This window comes from Brienomyrus brachyistius, chromosome 22 (assembly GCF_023856365.1).
Source record: "Brienomyrus brachyistius isolate T26 chromosome 22, BBRACH_0.4, whole genome shotgun sequence".
Taxonomy (NCBI): Eukaryota; Metazoa; Chordata; class Actinopteri; order Osteoglossiformes; family Mormyridae; genus Brienomyrus; species Brienomyrus brachyistius.
In genome coordinates, this window is record NC_064554.1 from 11,256,668 (window position 1) to 11,273,054 (window position 16,387).

Sequence of the window (16,387 nt, forward strand, 5' to 3'; positions counted from 1 at the left end):
CACAGCAGACTGGGGGAGTTCCGCTTCCGCGCCGAATGCCTAGGGCTGTTTCAGTAACAGCATGCCCTTTGACACCACACATGCAAAAAATAAAAAAAGCCAAAGGCCCGTGGCACAGCAGGGAGAGTCAACGACTTACTGGAAGGTAAGCGGAACACAGACCATCGCAAGGTGCCGGAGCTGAAGTGGAGCTGAAACAGCATATTTCACATGCCTTCATGTTCTCGCTACGCGGGCCAGGAATCCACATCAAGCAACAGACCAGGAGAAAGAAACGAGGAAAGGCAGCTGATTCACCCATGGTGTGTGGAGATCTGATCTGTGAGAAATACCTGCTTAAACTGGTTTTATGTCAGGGTGGAATGAAAAGTCACTGAACCTTTTCCCACTTACCGCCCCCGTGACAAAATTCTGTTTAAATCAGACATCAGGCAGGCCTCAAATAACAGGCCAAACATCATGACTGATGTACGTAGTACCATCCTTCAAAAAAATATCGATTACGTTGAGGCAGCAAAATGCACCATGAAAAGCTACAGACCATCAGTGCCAGCAGTGTCGTCTTGTAGGATGTTTACTCTGCACTCAGCCTGCAGCCGGATCTGGTCACATGACACAGCCCCGCCTTCTCAGTGAACTCGCTTCCCCCTATAAGCCGAGGTCTCTGAGGGCACTTTCACTGCTCAGGACAGCCACATGCGCCAGGAGTGCTTTATATCAAATTCCATTCTTCAGGATGATGCAATGCCAAAGCCAGGAAACAAACCAGGTGTTAATGCTGCCGTTACATATATACAGACCTTTATTTTCTCTTTCTGTACATGCAGGTAAACATGATTGAGCGCTGTGGGCTCCCCCGCTGCTCTGCAACCACACCAGATTTCTCACAAACTACCCACCGCTCAGAGGGCCTGGTGAGAGCACAGCCGTGCAGCACCACCTACAGGTAGCGAGGACCATAGAAAATCTAACCGCACATTCAGAACAACGGGATGAAATGACCCAGCTTTCCAGCTGCTGGGCTGAGTAAGAGCACAGCACCTGCCACCTCTCAGCAAGCTGCACACACAGCCTACAGCAGTCATGGTTTTAAAGGTTACAAATCAAGGAAGGTGTGAGAGTTTCACTGCTGGTTTGCAAGGCCAACCCAAGGGCCTCAGCCAAACTGCTTGATAAGCAGGAAGTTACAAATTCTGACATCCTGTTCGGCGCATGCACCGCTTTGACAGGGCAAGCAGGACGAAGAGGCGGACGCCCACAACCCACCCAGCATGTTAAAGTACAATGCAGTCATCAATAGGGGGCGGTAGCGAGTCGAAAGAGCAGCAGGTTCAGGAGGTGGGTACATCTGGGGGAATAGGACACTGAAATAGTACAGGTTACATTTAGGAAATGTATTAGACACCCAGCTGTACAAATGACACATTGCAGCCTTCTGAAGGAATTAGGAAGGCAGGAAGGAATTAGGAGTCAAAGGAGAGCATGGCCGGGGGTGGGGTGTCTCCACACTGAGATCATCATCATCATCATCATCATCATCATCTTTTCAAGCATCTGTCCGTGGCTGATGTTTGATGTGCAGAGTCACACGGGAGAGTCCCAAAATCGGAGGAGTGGAGTCTTAGTTTAGCATGATGATGTGTGTGAGGGTTCAAGAACACTGCTATACTGGGGGGGGGGGGGAGTGTGTGTGCTCCAGGGGGAATTTAAGAGTTTGTGTGTTGGCATCAGCATCTAGCCGTCAATGTCCCAGCTGAAGAGGTGGTGTTTAACCAGCATGTCCTGAACGCCCTCCTTCAGGGGTCTCTGCTCCTTCTCCTGGACCGGGAGGATGGGGGGGGGAGAGAGAGAGAGAGAGAGAGAGAGAGAGAGAGGCGCTGTGAGGCACCTGTCACTGTACATTCACACTGTGAAACATGAAGCTGCAAAGCACTTGGTTTTGGTGTCGGCAAGGCGAGAGGGGGTGGGGAAAGCACAGTGTGTCACACAGTTATCAGATGGGGCACAGTTCTTCGTCTGTGGATGGGGGGGGGGGGGAGGGGGGGGTTGTAGTCAGGGGCCCGGGAGGTACCAATGTGGTGTCTGTGCTCCACATGACTGAGAAGCTGGAACAGCCCGCTGCACACAGGCACAGGAACGCAAGGGCGTCTCACTGCAGCCCGCCACACACAGGCACAGGAACGCAAGGGCGTCTCACTGCAGCCCGCCACACACAGGCACAGGAACGCAAGGGCGTCTCACTGCAGCCTGCCGCACACAGGCACGCAAGGGCGTCTCACTGCAGCCTGCCGCGCACAGGCACGCAAGGGCGTCTCACTGCAGCCCGCCGCACACAGGCACAGCAGACCACAAGCAGCACCTTAAGAGCCATCTCTTCAGGAGACACCAATGCCTACCTGATGCTCACACTGAGCCTCCACACTTGCTATCTACGCTGACTATCCCGCTGAAATGGTTTCACTTTTACTGCCACAAGCTCGATTCTTGTATTTCAGTCAGACTTAGTTTATACAAGCCTCTCTGGAGTGATATTTGATAGCTGACTAGCTTTTGGGAGGTGAGGTTCTAAGCAGTGTTTGTATAGCTCTCGTCCTGGTAATGTTCTCACACTTCTTACTGATTGTTCATTGCAGGCAACGGCACACCCTATCTGGCTCCCTGACAGCAGGACGCCTGTACTGTGCGATCTGCCTCCCTCATACGTCACCTTGGACAAAGCGTCTGCTTAACAGCTGTAAATGTAAACGTGACTAATACAGTGAATATGGATGTCAGTGTCAGCGCTTCCCCATATCGGGTGGCAGAGTCAATACAACTGCAGTATAGTCGGTAGTTAATGGTCAGTGTGCAGCTTAGCAAGCGAGTCGCTAAGGGTGTAACTTTCTCGAAGGAAAGGCTAGCACTGATTCTCAGTTGGAACTACAGAATCTTACTGTACCACATCTGTGGAAGAAAGATCAGACTCCTACTGACGCACTGCACGCAAGCAAGCAAGTGGTTAGCAAGCAGCTAACAGTAAATTAGCTGGGAAAACCATAATGTGGGCAGCCAAAGAGAAAAGGCCAGTATCCGACGTACTACACGTATACCTACACCCACCACCAACAGAATCATTATCGCTATGGCAGCGGTCACTAGGCAGCCAGGCTAGGTGTTTGCCAATTACCTAGAGATCCCAACTAAAGAGGTGATGTTTGACCAACATGTCCACCACTCCTGATTTCAGGACGGGAGAGGTCTGGAGGAAGGGCATACAGAGTCAGTATGTATGTATGCATGCTTCCCGTCTGTCTGCATGCAACCTTAAATGTGATGTCAGTGTGCAGCACCTACCTCCTTCTTTGCTGGCAGTTCGCAATCCTGTGAGAGGCTGAAGGCAAATTTGGACAGAACCCTGAAAACAGAATCCCATGTGAATCAATTTATTTTTAAACTGATGACATCATTCGTTTAGCTTGTTCTCCGAATACTGTTGCCAAGCAACAAGACCAGCAAAATGGGTCGCAGGCGGCTCCGGGGTCTCACCTCAGCTCACACTTGATTTGGACCCAACCTGGGCTGCGGAGGAAGGACCATGGCTGGTACCATTTCTCCACCGCTGCCATGCTGGAGCAGAGAACCTCCAACCACAGGTGCAGTACCTGCTCACTGCCACCAGGGGGAGAAAGAGTACTTAGTACCAGCCTATATATCTGTGTGGCTGCATGTGTACAGCAAGTACCAAAGCTGAATGTGCACATGTGCGCAAGTGTGTAGCTGCACACATCTATATGCAGGTATGATTATGACGAGCGGCAAGCTCACTTCAGGCCGACGCAGATGAGAGAGCGGAACTTCACGTCCATCTGGGCGTGTGCCGTGTCGTGGCTCATGTTCACAGACTGTACAGCCTGGGGGAGGGGGGGGGGGGCAGAGCTGAGTGTGAGTGCAGGGCTACATGTCACTGGGGTGGGGGGACAGAGGCACACTCACCCTGTAGAGCAGCTCCTCTGGCGTCAGCACCTTGCCGTCCTCGTCTAACCTGCAGTGAGAGGTCAGCTCGTCACCTATGAGCCCACCACGGACCCCCTGCCATCCTGACTGCCGTGTTAGGGAGACTTTCAGGTACGCGTCACGACACGCAATCTGGCTAACACGGCTTATTTAACACAAACCGAGGACTACATCCACATAGAGGTTAAACAACGTTAAACATTTTAGCAGCATGACTACCGGAAACGCCCGGTTACTATAGTCAGCAGCTTATTTCACCGAGTTACGGCTGAACTACATCATCCTAGACATTAGCAGCAGGAGTTCAGACTGGCACTGATGACTGTGCCTGGCAGGCTCTCTGAGACCGGCTATCCCTCACGAGCCATGCAGACCAGCTCTGAAGGCTCGACTTATCCTACTGACCGCTGAAGTACTGCCTCGCATCACCATCAGGGGATCGGGACACTTCAACCCCGCGGCGGCAGCCAGCCTCCTCACCTGTAGGTCTTACAGAGCACCAGCCTGGAGTAGACAGAGTTAAAGTCGCGCTCCACCTCCCGGCTGGCAGCCTGAGGACAGCACACAGTCAGTCAGTCACCATCAGCACCGTTATCTCAAAAAAATTCAGGGAACGTAATCATCAGTCATTTTACAAGCATTATCGAGGGAGAGACAGGGAGACAGACCTCTTCGATGAAGAGCCAGGGGTGACAGAGACCACCTAGTATGGAGGGCTTCTTCAGACCATGCTGGAAGATGGCCTTCAGGGCTGGGCAGAGCGTCCCCCTGACGAGGTCAGTGACAGCCTCAGTCACCGAGTCATCCCCAGCAAGCGAGTACTGATGAGAACACAGACACGGCTCATGGTGTTGCATCACCCCGAAACATAGAACTTTAAGAATCTCTCTTGGATTAATAGAGTTCATTTAATCTAACCTAACATCAGTCTACAGTGGATACGATCACTGTAAAATGATTGTTGTTTAACTTTGATGATTACACTCACTACGGTCCTGCCAATAATCCACCTCCAATTAATCCTAGAGCAGGATGAGCATAATCAGCATAGCACTCATTGAGTATTGACTACTAAATACCAGACAGGATAAGAGTGATGCTGGCTGTCAGACACCGACATAAGCGGTAAAATTCATGTCCATCCCCGGCTTCCCAACAGATATTTTCAACTCTATTTCCTTCCTCAACACATCCAATTACTTTTCAGAAATCTATTAAAAAATAAATGTATTCCATTCCGGGCATTCAGTATCCCGGGCTTGCTTTAATCCAGTTTCTAAGTGAGTGAACACAAAGAAAATGCCAATTAAAGGCAGCCTAGGAGGAAAGAAACATGAAAATTGCCAGGGGAAGATATCCGAAGGAACCATGATGGATTTTTATTGCCCAATTAGATTCCCAGCATGCCTCATCATGCTGCATAGCCACCAGCGGCTACAGGCTAGCACAGAAGGCTGCTCTTTCCCAGGCTAATCCTTCTTTAAGGGGAAGCAGACCCAGGAGGAAGACCTGATGTCTGCTACCCAAGGACTGCATTCCCTTCCTTTAGCGGGGCCAGCACCAAGGGCAGGGTGTCCATAGCAGGTCCTTTCTCCATATTCACTGACTCCGCCCCCACAAAAGGTACCCAGCATCATAAAACGTAAAAATAGCAGAGTGACAGGGTTTCAGTAATCAGCTTCAAGGATGCAGCCTGTCAATCTCCCACAGACATGATGAGAAATTTGGGATTCTGCTAGCAGGACTATTGGTTTCGGTTAATTTGAGATTCCTGTGACTTGCATTTCCCCACAATGATGCAACACTGCAGTAAATTCACACACCTCTTTGCTCCGCTCGTCGAGAACTTCAACGAACTTAGCCGGAAACCAACCTGGGGAAAACAAAATGAACCCGAGTGAGACCGGGACGCTATCACCGCCCTCCCCAGCTGTTCAGGCAGTGCTGGTCACTGTCACACCCAGATCAGCACCAACCAGCCAACCAACCACTGGTACAGAGATATTACAATGGTGGGCGGGGGGAGCGGGGGTCAGGTACCTCGGAGCCCATTCAGCTCGCCCACCCAGCAGTGCTCATCCTTCTGAGAGATTATCTGGGAGATAGAGAAGGAGAGGGGGAGAACACAAGAAAAAGCTAATTAGATGCATGCAGATTTGATTCATGAATGGTTATGCCATGCAAGGAAAACAGCCTGAGGTGCCCATTTTCGACTGACAGGTTGAACTAATGATTAATGACACGGGGGAGACCGAAACCCGGCCACTTGAGCGTTCTAGATTAAATAAGATGGGGGAACCTGAATCCATAATGACCCGGCCACTTGAGCGTTCTGGATTTAATGACATGGGGGAACCTGAATCCATAAAGACCCGGCCACTTGAGCGTTCTGGATTTAATGATGTGGGGGAACCTGAGTCCAAATCCGAAACCCGGCCACTTGAGCGTTCTGGATTTAATGATGTGGGGGAACCCGAGTCCACACCGAAACCCGGCCACTTGAGCGTCCTGGATTTAATGATGTGGGGGAACCTGAGTCCAAATCCGAAACCCGGCCACTTGAGCGTTCTGGATTTAATGATGTGGGGGAACCTGAGTCCACACCGAAACCCGGCTACTTGAGCGTTCTGGATTTAATAAGATGGGGGAACCTGAATCCATAAAGACCCGGCCACTTGAGCGTTCTGGATTTAATGACATGGGGGAACCTGAATCCATAAAGACCCGGCCACTTGAGCGTTCTGGATTTAATGACATGGGGGAACCTGAATCCATAAAGACCCGGCCACTTGAGCGTTCTGGATTTAATGACATGGGGGAACCTGAATCCATAAAGACCCGGCCACTTGAGCGTTCTGGATTTAATGACATGGGGGAACCTGAACAGACACAGAGGCCTGGCTGCTTGTTCTGGATTTAATCCAAGTGTAACACACTGATATGTCACACTTCAGCAGGCCTAAGGTCTCACGTCACTCAGAATACGCTGACGACACCGGTGAGCTATTGCTGCTTACCGTAATGATGTCATTTTTACGGAAGCCCAGCTCGTCGTCGTCATGGCGCTCAAAGTCCAGCAGGGCTTTGGCACGTCGCCGCCTGTTACGCGATACCACAGCGAAATTCTCGTGGTCCCGCTGGTGACTCTCCATGGAGTAATCGGGGGTCAGGTCCTGAGACAGAGACATGTTGAACGGTGCTGCCACATCGCACAGCAGCAGGGGGCGCAGGTCTGTGTGAGGGGCGGGCACTCACGGCGCTGCAGTTGCGCGGGTCTAGGCAGTGGAAGTGCTCGGCTGTGCGGCCGATGGCCTCCCGCAGGGCAGCCACCAGCTCCGTCTGCTTGATATTCTTGGCCTTGAGCACTTCGGTCTCATCCTCCCCAAAGAGCAGCGAACTGAGCGTCGACTTTCTGCGCTGGCTCTGCCTGCGTACCACCTGCACACAGACACCGTGGATATTAAATGCAGACCACCCGCAGGGGGAGGGGCATCAGCACCTGGCCACAGACACAGTGGCTATTAAATACAGACCACCTTTCGTTAAATTCTCCTGACAGGAAGTTCACGCCTATATCAATTAATAGTCAATTATCTACCACAAACTGTACAGCAAAGGAATCACATAGACCACACTGGATACAGACACCAACGCTCAGATGGGACTGCAATCCATCTTTAAATTTTGTCCTCCTGCACTATTCAAAATGTTAGTCCTGTTTCTTGTCTTAACTGCATGATAAAAGTTCATTTTATGTCTTACCAGGAAGCTGAAGGAGCACATGTCACTCACCTTGTTGAGGCTGCTAGTGAGGGCGTGCGAGTTGTTGGAGTTCAGCTGGGCCTGTTCAGCTAGGATATAGGCCAGGTGTTTGTGACGCTGGGCATCCAGGTTCTCCTGGGACAGTGCCCCCGCCAAGCGAATTGCCTCCCCAAGCACTGCCGTGCCATCCTCGATCTGGCTGGGCAAGTCTGACAGCGTGTTGAAGATGGAGGCGGAATTCTCTGAGGACACCAGCTCCCCCTCCTGGTGAGAGAGGGGTCAAGCACTGACAAAGGCAGTGTGGCTTGGTGGAGACATCACTAGAAAACTCAAAGAACTTAATAGAGCATGAACCAAGGCTAACAACTAAAGACCTGAACATCTCTGCTAGTGTTATAGTTCAGCTTTGACTCCAAGATCAGAGAAGAGAGCAAGCTCACAGCACAAGGGGGTGCTCTGCACACACCTTGATCTTCAGCATGCCCAGTGTAACCTGGAACAGCACAACTGAACCTTCGTAGAAGAGCAGGTCCCATATGCGCAGGAGGATGCGTATGTCCACCACACTGGCGAAGGATGTGAGGAACCAGTGCAGCGTGATGAGGGACAGCTCTGCAGGGACATCACAGGGACCCTTAGACTATCACGGATACCAGCCACCACCAGACAGGTGGTCCGAGACCAACAGAGGGTGGGACCTACCGCAGGCTGTCAATCACAGACCGGAATGACCAATGAAGTAGCTGACAGGAAGAGTGTAAGCACCCCCTTGCGATTGACAGGCAGATAGAATCCCACCTTCTGCTGGCCTTGAAGCCATCTTCCTCCCACCAATCAACACTCTGTGTCACTTTCTAACAACAATTCACGGTCCACCCCCCCATGGCAAGCCGCCCGCCCCGATTCTGTCTCACCAATGTCATGCTCCTGCAGGAGCCGATCCAGGCAGGGCAGGTACTGCACGATCAGCTGTCTGAGCACACGCTGGTCCGTCTGCACGCCCAGCAGCGTGGAAGAGAAGTATGAGGGTGGCAGCAGGTCCTCAATCAAGGCACACATCATCCACAGTGCGTCCTCCTCCTCCAGGAAGAGCAGCAGGCATGAAGCCACCTGGGTGGGACAGAAGCAGCCAGGCACCAATCAGATGGCGTGGGGAGTGGCCAGGCACCAATCAAATGGCGTGGGGAGTGGCCAGGCACCAATCAAATGGCGTGGGGAGTGGCCAGGCACCAATCAAATGGCGTGGGGAGTGGCCAGGCACCAATCAAATGGCGTGGGGAGTGGCCAGGCACCAAATGCTCAGTCAGTGACGATATGCTGGAGCATTACTGTACTTTCTCCAAGTAATCGAGAATGATCTTCATACTGGGAAATAAGACTTCTGTGAGCGCTAACCTTACGCAGAACTGGCTTGCAAATGCTCACTAGACCCCCCAACAGGGGGGAGTGTGGCTGAACGCCCTCAGCAGGGGATCCCAATAGCTCCAGAACCAAACTTACCCTGCCTAAGGGCCACACGGCTCCCCCGTTAATGCTGGCGGGCTGACCGCCCCCGCGGGCGCCACCCTGCCAGACGGTACTCACCATGCCGGTGCCCTGGCAGTAGCCAATATCCGGGTAGAGCCAGGCCAGGCCGCGTAGAACCCTCCGGAGCCGGGGCACGCCCACGCTGGTCAGGGTGCTGAAGCAGGCGTTAGAGGGCATGGTGCGCAGCAGGTCTTTCTCTATCTGACACAGGGAGACAACGAATCAGGGCCAGAGCTCAATGTCAGCCAGTCAGTGAGCACAGACAGGGACAGGGGGTGCCGGAGGAAAGGACGCGGGAGAAAGCGGGCACCAGCCTGCCCCGCCAGCCACCTGCTTGGCTGCAGTGGTGTCGTCATTGGAGCTGTTCTTGATGATCTCCCTGTAGGGGATCTCCGACGTCCTCTTCTTCTGAAGGGCCCCCGAGAGCCGCATCCACAGCTGGGGGGGGGGAACAGGGGGCATGAGGACACGGAGGCTCCCCAAATTGAATTACCACCAATGTGCGGTTTGCCAACGTGGAGCTTCTGGGGGAAGGGCACCCACCTGGGGCCTCATGCTGTGCGGAATACCCCCCAGAACCAGTGCCCGCAGCCGGTCAGAGCGGGGCAGGCAGGGGGGCGATCAGGTCCCAGGTCAGGTCACCCACTGTGTGGTTATGGGTGAACTCTAAGTGGGCCTGCCAGCGCAGCCGCTGCTGGGGGTCCTCGTGCTGGGGTGACCTGTCACCTGTGAGGGGGTCCTGGACTTCCACACCATCTAGAGAGAACAGCGAGATTCAAAAAAACTCCTATGCAGCGGAGTAGCTCTGTGTTCATAGCAGATCTATTTTATGCAGTATAGATCACAAGCGAGGAGGAGCATTCTATTAACAGCAGATCTACAGTATATATTGGTGATGTTCCTAAAACAATCTCATAATTAACTTAGGGCACTGATGTCACTGGATTAGTCAATAACTATCAAATAGACAGGGCTGGTGTAGTGGTGTCTGCTGTTATTCACACAGCAGCCCAAAATGTCTGCCTACCTTCACTATCAATCCGAAACCCAAACTCATCGTACTGAACCTCGGGTTCATCAGGGGACTCCTGTAACAGAGCCGGACACACGTTTCAGGTTATACCCACATGGCGTGGAAGACAGGCCTGCAATCGGTTTGAGACCAGGAGAGATATCACACCAGGCAACAAACATCCTCAAGAGTAGCAGATGTTGTGAGTCTTTGGAAGACGGAGGAACACCATGAAGCAAAAGCAAAGCGGGGCTGTTAACACCTCCGGGAGAGACTGCGGCAGGCGACAGCCATGGGATTTACATGGGGATACATTAAGAACACAAACAAACATGAAGCACAGCACCCCCCCAAATGGCACGACTGCCTAACAGCGAGGACGCATCCTCAAAGCTGACGTTCTACCTGGCAGCATCTGGCCAGGATGTCCTGAGGCCACATGCTGGGGGTCAGAGCTGAGAAGGGTCCACCTGGTACTGGAGTGTAACTTCCTGGAACACAAAAAAGGTGCCATGAGTCTAGAGTGGCAGCCGCCAGCCGTGAAAACAAGCGAGACACAGTCAGAGCTCCTACCTGACATGGCGAGAGTGATCAGCAAGGCCGAGACCTGGCTTTATGCAGAAGTCCAAAGATGAAAGGTCAGCAGGTGATTACAGCTTCTAGGGGGGTTTCAGGGGGGTGGGGGAGGAGGGGAGAGAAATACTGAGTGGATGGATCGTCCTAGCACATCCCGAAGCTCGTCTCTGCCTAGCCGCCTGATTGGGCCCCTCGGCATTCCCCGCGGCGCTGACCACTCAGGCCGGCAAGAGCACGGCCGGACACTGGTACCGGGGAGATTCTGCATATCACCAGCGACTGTGGAGCCATCAGAAGTCTTTCAGAACAAGGATATCTTCAAACAAAGATAGTGTTGACAATTCACTCTCAGTAGAGGAGCGCCACTTCCAAGCAAAGAGGGGTCTACAGGCCAAGGTACAAAGAAAAGCATGCATATTGGGCCAAAAACCATTGTCATGTCACTCAGCTGAGCTAATCACTCACAGATTTAACTACTTCAATCAGATTTAGCATTGAAAAAGCTGCCAGGTCTCAGCAGGCTAAAGGGGGAATCTTCATTGTAGCATTAGAGTAACTAAAAGTTTGGATACTCGATTTTTTGTTGTTGAAGGCCAAACCTTGCATTAACTCTGCTTAATCTCCTATTGAGCAAGATGATCAATGAGAAGGTAGATATGACTAAATTACTCTCACAGCTGCTCAACTAGCAATAAAAGCACAACAGAAACTTTGAGATTAAGCCTGTGTGTCTCAACAAAGGTCTGCCTGACATCAGCTAATAACATTTCCAAGAAAAACGGGGGGGGGGGGGGGGGGGTTAAATGGGTCAGTCAACCAGTAGGCATCTTGCCCAGCTGGACCTCTCCTAATAGCCATCAGCAAGCATCTCATACATCATTTGTATGCTAAAATCTCAATGTCAGTCAGTTGGTTCAGGAATAATTAAAGATGATCAGCAATATTTTTACCGCCCTCAAACAGGTCTGACCAGCAATCAGTAACAACACAACTGCCTTTGACACAAAAAACCATTAAATTCCTGTTTTGAATTCCCAGAAGGCTCCCTCAACACCAGTATCGACGCAGACACTGGCCTCTGAGACAGACGTGTTTTGACGGGGAAGCTGGGAGCGATGCCCTAAGGCTGCCAACTCTCACCCTTTGCACTGTGACCCTGATCCACGTGACACAAAACACAGAAACCCAACTGATCAGTTAATGTCCCTGCACATCAGACTCTCCACACGCTCGCTGACAACTAACTTCCCGCTTGTGAGTGAACCCAAACTCCCATTAGGCTTATTGCTAACTGGTTGAACAATACCCTCCATGGCTTTCTAAATATTAAAGGGACTTCAATGGCGGAGGGCAGGTCATATCTGTGGAGAAGTGTTTATCCCATGCTGTGGGACAAGACCCACTTCTAGCACTTGTACCAGCCTCCTAGACCCCATGGTAACATCATACAACACGAGGAAAAAAAAAAAACAAAAAGTAATATTCCGCTTATTCGCTTTTGCCATTTCCAGAATCCTGCTCGCTGGGGTGACTTCTGAAGGAAAGCACAGCCAAACCAGAGAGTCACTGGGTACGAGCTGGGCACTGAAGTGCTCTGGGACACGAATACAAGAAAGGGCGCTTACTGCAGCAAGAGGTCTGCGCAAAATGAATCCAAGGAGGAAGCAGCCATTCAAATCTGCATATCTGTGAGAGCAGCTCAGGCCAGAATCCTCAGGCAGGAAAACAGGTGGTTAGTGGGAGAGGCTGTATCTGCGCAGTTCGCTGTGCCGCGTCTAGCTGATTGGTGTTTACTTTCTGGGCTGCACCATTTCTGATAAGAGGCAGAGTTCGCCCGCAGGCCGGTCCTGACTATGTGTGCGTGGAAAGAAAACAATGATCCTTCCTTTTTCTGAGAATCTCTGAACCATGATGGTTGTAGGGGGCCTGACAACTGAGGGAAGCTTCCAAATGGACAATCGGCACAGGACACACTTCACACAACATAACCTTTACCTATACTGAACGCACTACACACAATAATAAGATCGTTGTTCAGTCTCACACAACCTGACTTCAGGGTCCTCGGAACCTCGACCGAAATCTAGAAAAACAGGCAGAACAAACAGGGATCAAGCAGGACTACAGAGTAGGAGGGAGGGAGAAAAAAAAAAAAAAAAGTCAGCAATCCAGGAGGTCAAAAAAAACTGCAACTGCTGCTATAAATAGCTGCCTGCAAGGAGCGCTCATTACGTGTCAAAACAGAGAAAGCCTGGAAGACTTTGATTGGAGCCATTTCCTCTGAATGGCAGCCGGAGGGCCCTGTTTGTTCTGAGTGAGTAGAGCCCCTCCCTTCCCTAGCACGACTCTTATCCTACACTTTTATTCCCCAAATATCAGCCTGGAGTGCATACGATCAGCATCTGAAAGGCAATCAAGTGGACTTCCTCTACAAAGGGGATCACAGATAGGCCTGAAACCACATCACTGTTAAGAATACTTATCTCAACATAAACTATTGTTTAAGAATTCAATACCAATCATCTTGCTAGTGCATTTGGGATTTTTTCATTTTATTTTTTTCTCCTCCAAACATCTCACCAGTTTTTGACACGCAAGGTAATTATACTGATGACGGCCTTTCCTGGAATACGAGGGGGGGTCACATTAAAAATGGTGGCCTTTGGCAATGTGCCTGGACAATGAATTAAAGGAGGATAAAATTAATTGTAAAACCCCACAGAATGCCACAATGATCTAAGGCTAGGATAATGCATCACGCTACAGGCCTATGTGAAATCGGGGGTGGGGGGGGAGAACACACACAATTATCCACTTTTTCCATTACATATATATTTGTATACATTTAAGTGTGATTTGTTTAGCTATTTCTAAAAAATAATCATGACAGAAGGTTCCACATTTTTCATTGACGGGATAAAACTGATGGCAACGCAAACTCAAGACAAGGTTGGTATTGAGGACAAAGGCTCATTTCAGGAGGTACATAACATCCACTCAATGACTCTTTATGGGTCTGAGGATGACATTTAACTTCTCTTGCGTTTTCTAATCAGTTTTTAAAACAAAAATGCATTATTCACACTAATTCCTGTATCTACACACTGTAGATGTAAAACAAATATTGTGACTTTGTAACTCCCACCATAATGCAGCATTCGACCAAGGCTATCTAAAACACATGTAAATTCTTTAGGCTGTAAATAGAGAGTTATGGGGGGGGGGGGGGGGGGGAGGGTCACATGATCAATATCCTCACAAGCTCACGGCGACCTACAGTACAACTGACTAATTCCAAGAAGGATGACCTCTCCCATTGCATGAGTTAAAGTAGATAAACATCACAAACTGATTTCAAAGAAACTGTCCTGCAAAGTGGATAAAAAGGCCAGTTCCGGGCCACAGCAGACACACATGTGCTGACACCTTGTTAGCGGGATACAGTGGGGAAAAAGTAAAACAGATTTCCCAGAATGCCATGTTCATGCATGAAAAGTTTCAGATAGGGTTTCTGTATACGCACAGGCAGACTCGGGTGGCAAACACTCAAAGCCACCCTGCTTATGTCATTACAAGTGTCACCATAAGACTACTGACCTAAATATATTAAAACATGATCATAGCTGACGTGTCTGGAGGGTGAGTGTGCTACTGACGCATGTGTAGCCATCAGCTGCAGATTGAAAGAGCACAGATACACCTCATATGAAGATGAGTTAATTCCGCAGAATTAAGTTGATGACTCATCACAGGCATAAAATGAGTAAAGAAACTGCAACACTAATATTCATAAAAGGCCAATATGACACCTGGTCACGACATGGAGGTGCAGGACTGCTGAGTTACTAATGGGCATAAATGACTGCTTGTTGAAAAACACTTATATTCATATTTATATTCATAAGCAGGTGGATGTGAAGCCTGGCTTCGTCACCACGGAGCCACCTGGACCTGCTGAGTCTTAGTAACGGGCATAAGCGCTGGTAGGCGGGGAAAAAACACTATCAATATGAATATTCATAAGTAGGTGGATGAATATTATAAATGGGGATACACGACGATAGAGGAAAAAAACAAGACTAATACTAACATTAATATTTACAATCAGGCGGATGTGACGCCCAGCTCCGTCGTGGAGTAGCCGGACCCGGATCTGTATACTCACGGCATTTCGGCGTCAAATCGCCGTTCTTGGTAGCAGTAAAAACAGATATTGACATGAGCACCATCGCCGTGAATTTCATACACTCACCTATGTGTTATATACTGCATATGGCCGGGTAGATACACACAACAGCACTCATTTCCGGAAATAAACACAGCGAAAGCGTGTATTGTCAGCCACTCTAATGGAGAGTATGGCCCTATAAATGAGAAAACTGGCGAAGCAAACATTCGCAGCCAGTTTTAATAGTTATTTTAATAGGCCACATCGGCTGGCATACGCCACATTAACCAAGACGGCACGTAACTAGGTAGATTAGAGACCGTAAAACGCATACGTCATAACGACTGCCGCACAGAACTAATATCTCAAAATGGTACATTTTATATTAGAAAATGTGCAATATAACTGATCACATCTGCTGGGTTTCGTCGCCGGCAGCTGAACGGAAATTTAAAGAGACGGCCGGCGTTAAGTCAATCAGCAATGAGCTAAACGAATCTAAACAGCTGGCGTTCAGTAAGATTACCTGGCAAGGCAGCTAGTAAGCTAGCTAGGTAGGCAAGTTAGCGTTCGTTAACCGTGCAGGTGGCTAGCCGCCGTTAGAATCTGGACCGACAGAACGGCCGCTTTCCTTGATTTTCTTAGGTTTTCTTTCGGTACCTCACGGTCGTTCTGTCTCTCCAAACACGCTGTCCTCCATCCTTGCTCGCACACGATTCAGTTTGGAGGCAGGAAAGCGACCTTAATTACCGGATAAACTCCAGAATAAGACGCGTATTAACCACATCCTTTGCGACGTGTTTGCTTTGCGTCATACACCTGCTCACGACCTTATCGTATCCCTGCGCTGCGCCCGTCGTTTTCTCAATGGGAAGCCGAAGTAGTCCCGGCTCCCGGAACGGCGATCCCACTTCACTACCTGGCCGACAGGCAACTGCTGTATTCTGTCGCAGATCGATAACGCAGTCACCGACAGCGGCTACAGTCATGACGTTGTCTTTTATTACCATTTGTAAATGTATTTTTTTTATTAATCTCGATTTTATTTATCTTTATGATGTGGTTTTTAAACGTTCATAAATAAATCCATATTAAATAAGTTTACGGACGTGCACGAAAAAGGTTGTCAATAATTATTTTTTTTAATGTAAATATAAACAAAAATGTTGGAAAGCATTCTGATAACTTGCTTCCAAGCACATTTTGTAAAGTTAGATATATTTATCAAAATATAGAAAACACTAGAATAATGTGTGTTGACGGGATCGTGTAACCAGAACATCTGGTTCTGGGTAAAGCTCTCAGATGCAACCCCATTCTTTCGATTAGAATATCACGATTGGTATTCT

At 49.7% G+C, this 16,387-nt stretch overlaps 1 protein-coding gene across 1 annotated transcript; it reads right to left on the bottom strand.

Moving 5' to 3' along the window:
- Positions 1-784: 784 nt before the first annotated feature.
- On the bottom strand, positions 785-15,948 carry sgsm3 (small G protein signaling modulator 3). Its single transcript, XM_048992433.1, is given in 22 exon segments — positions 785-1,818; positions 3,334-3,394; positions 3,526-3,648; positions 3,805-3,890; positions 3,973-4,021; positions 4,474-4,544; positions 4,662-4,814; positions 5,817-5,866; positions 6,034-6,088; positions 7,011-7,166; positions 7,249-7,431; positions 7,786-8,019; positions 8,222-8,367; positions 8,670-8,865; positions 9,340-9,483; positions 9,613-9,720; positions 9,826-9,891; positions 9,893-10,038; positions 10,310-10,370; positions 10,700-10,785; positions 10,868-10,953; positions 15,699-15,948. Coding segments are annotated over 21 exon segments (2,265 nt in total). The 5' UTR covers positions 10,875-10,953; positions 15,699-15,948; the 3' UTR covers positions 785-1,734.
- Between the last annotated feature and the right edge of the window lie 439 nt (positions 15,949-16,387).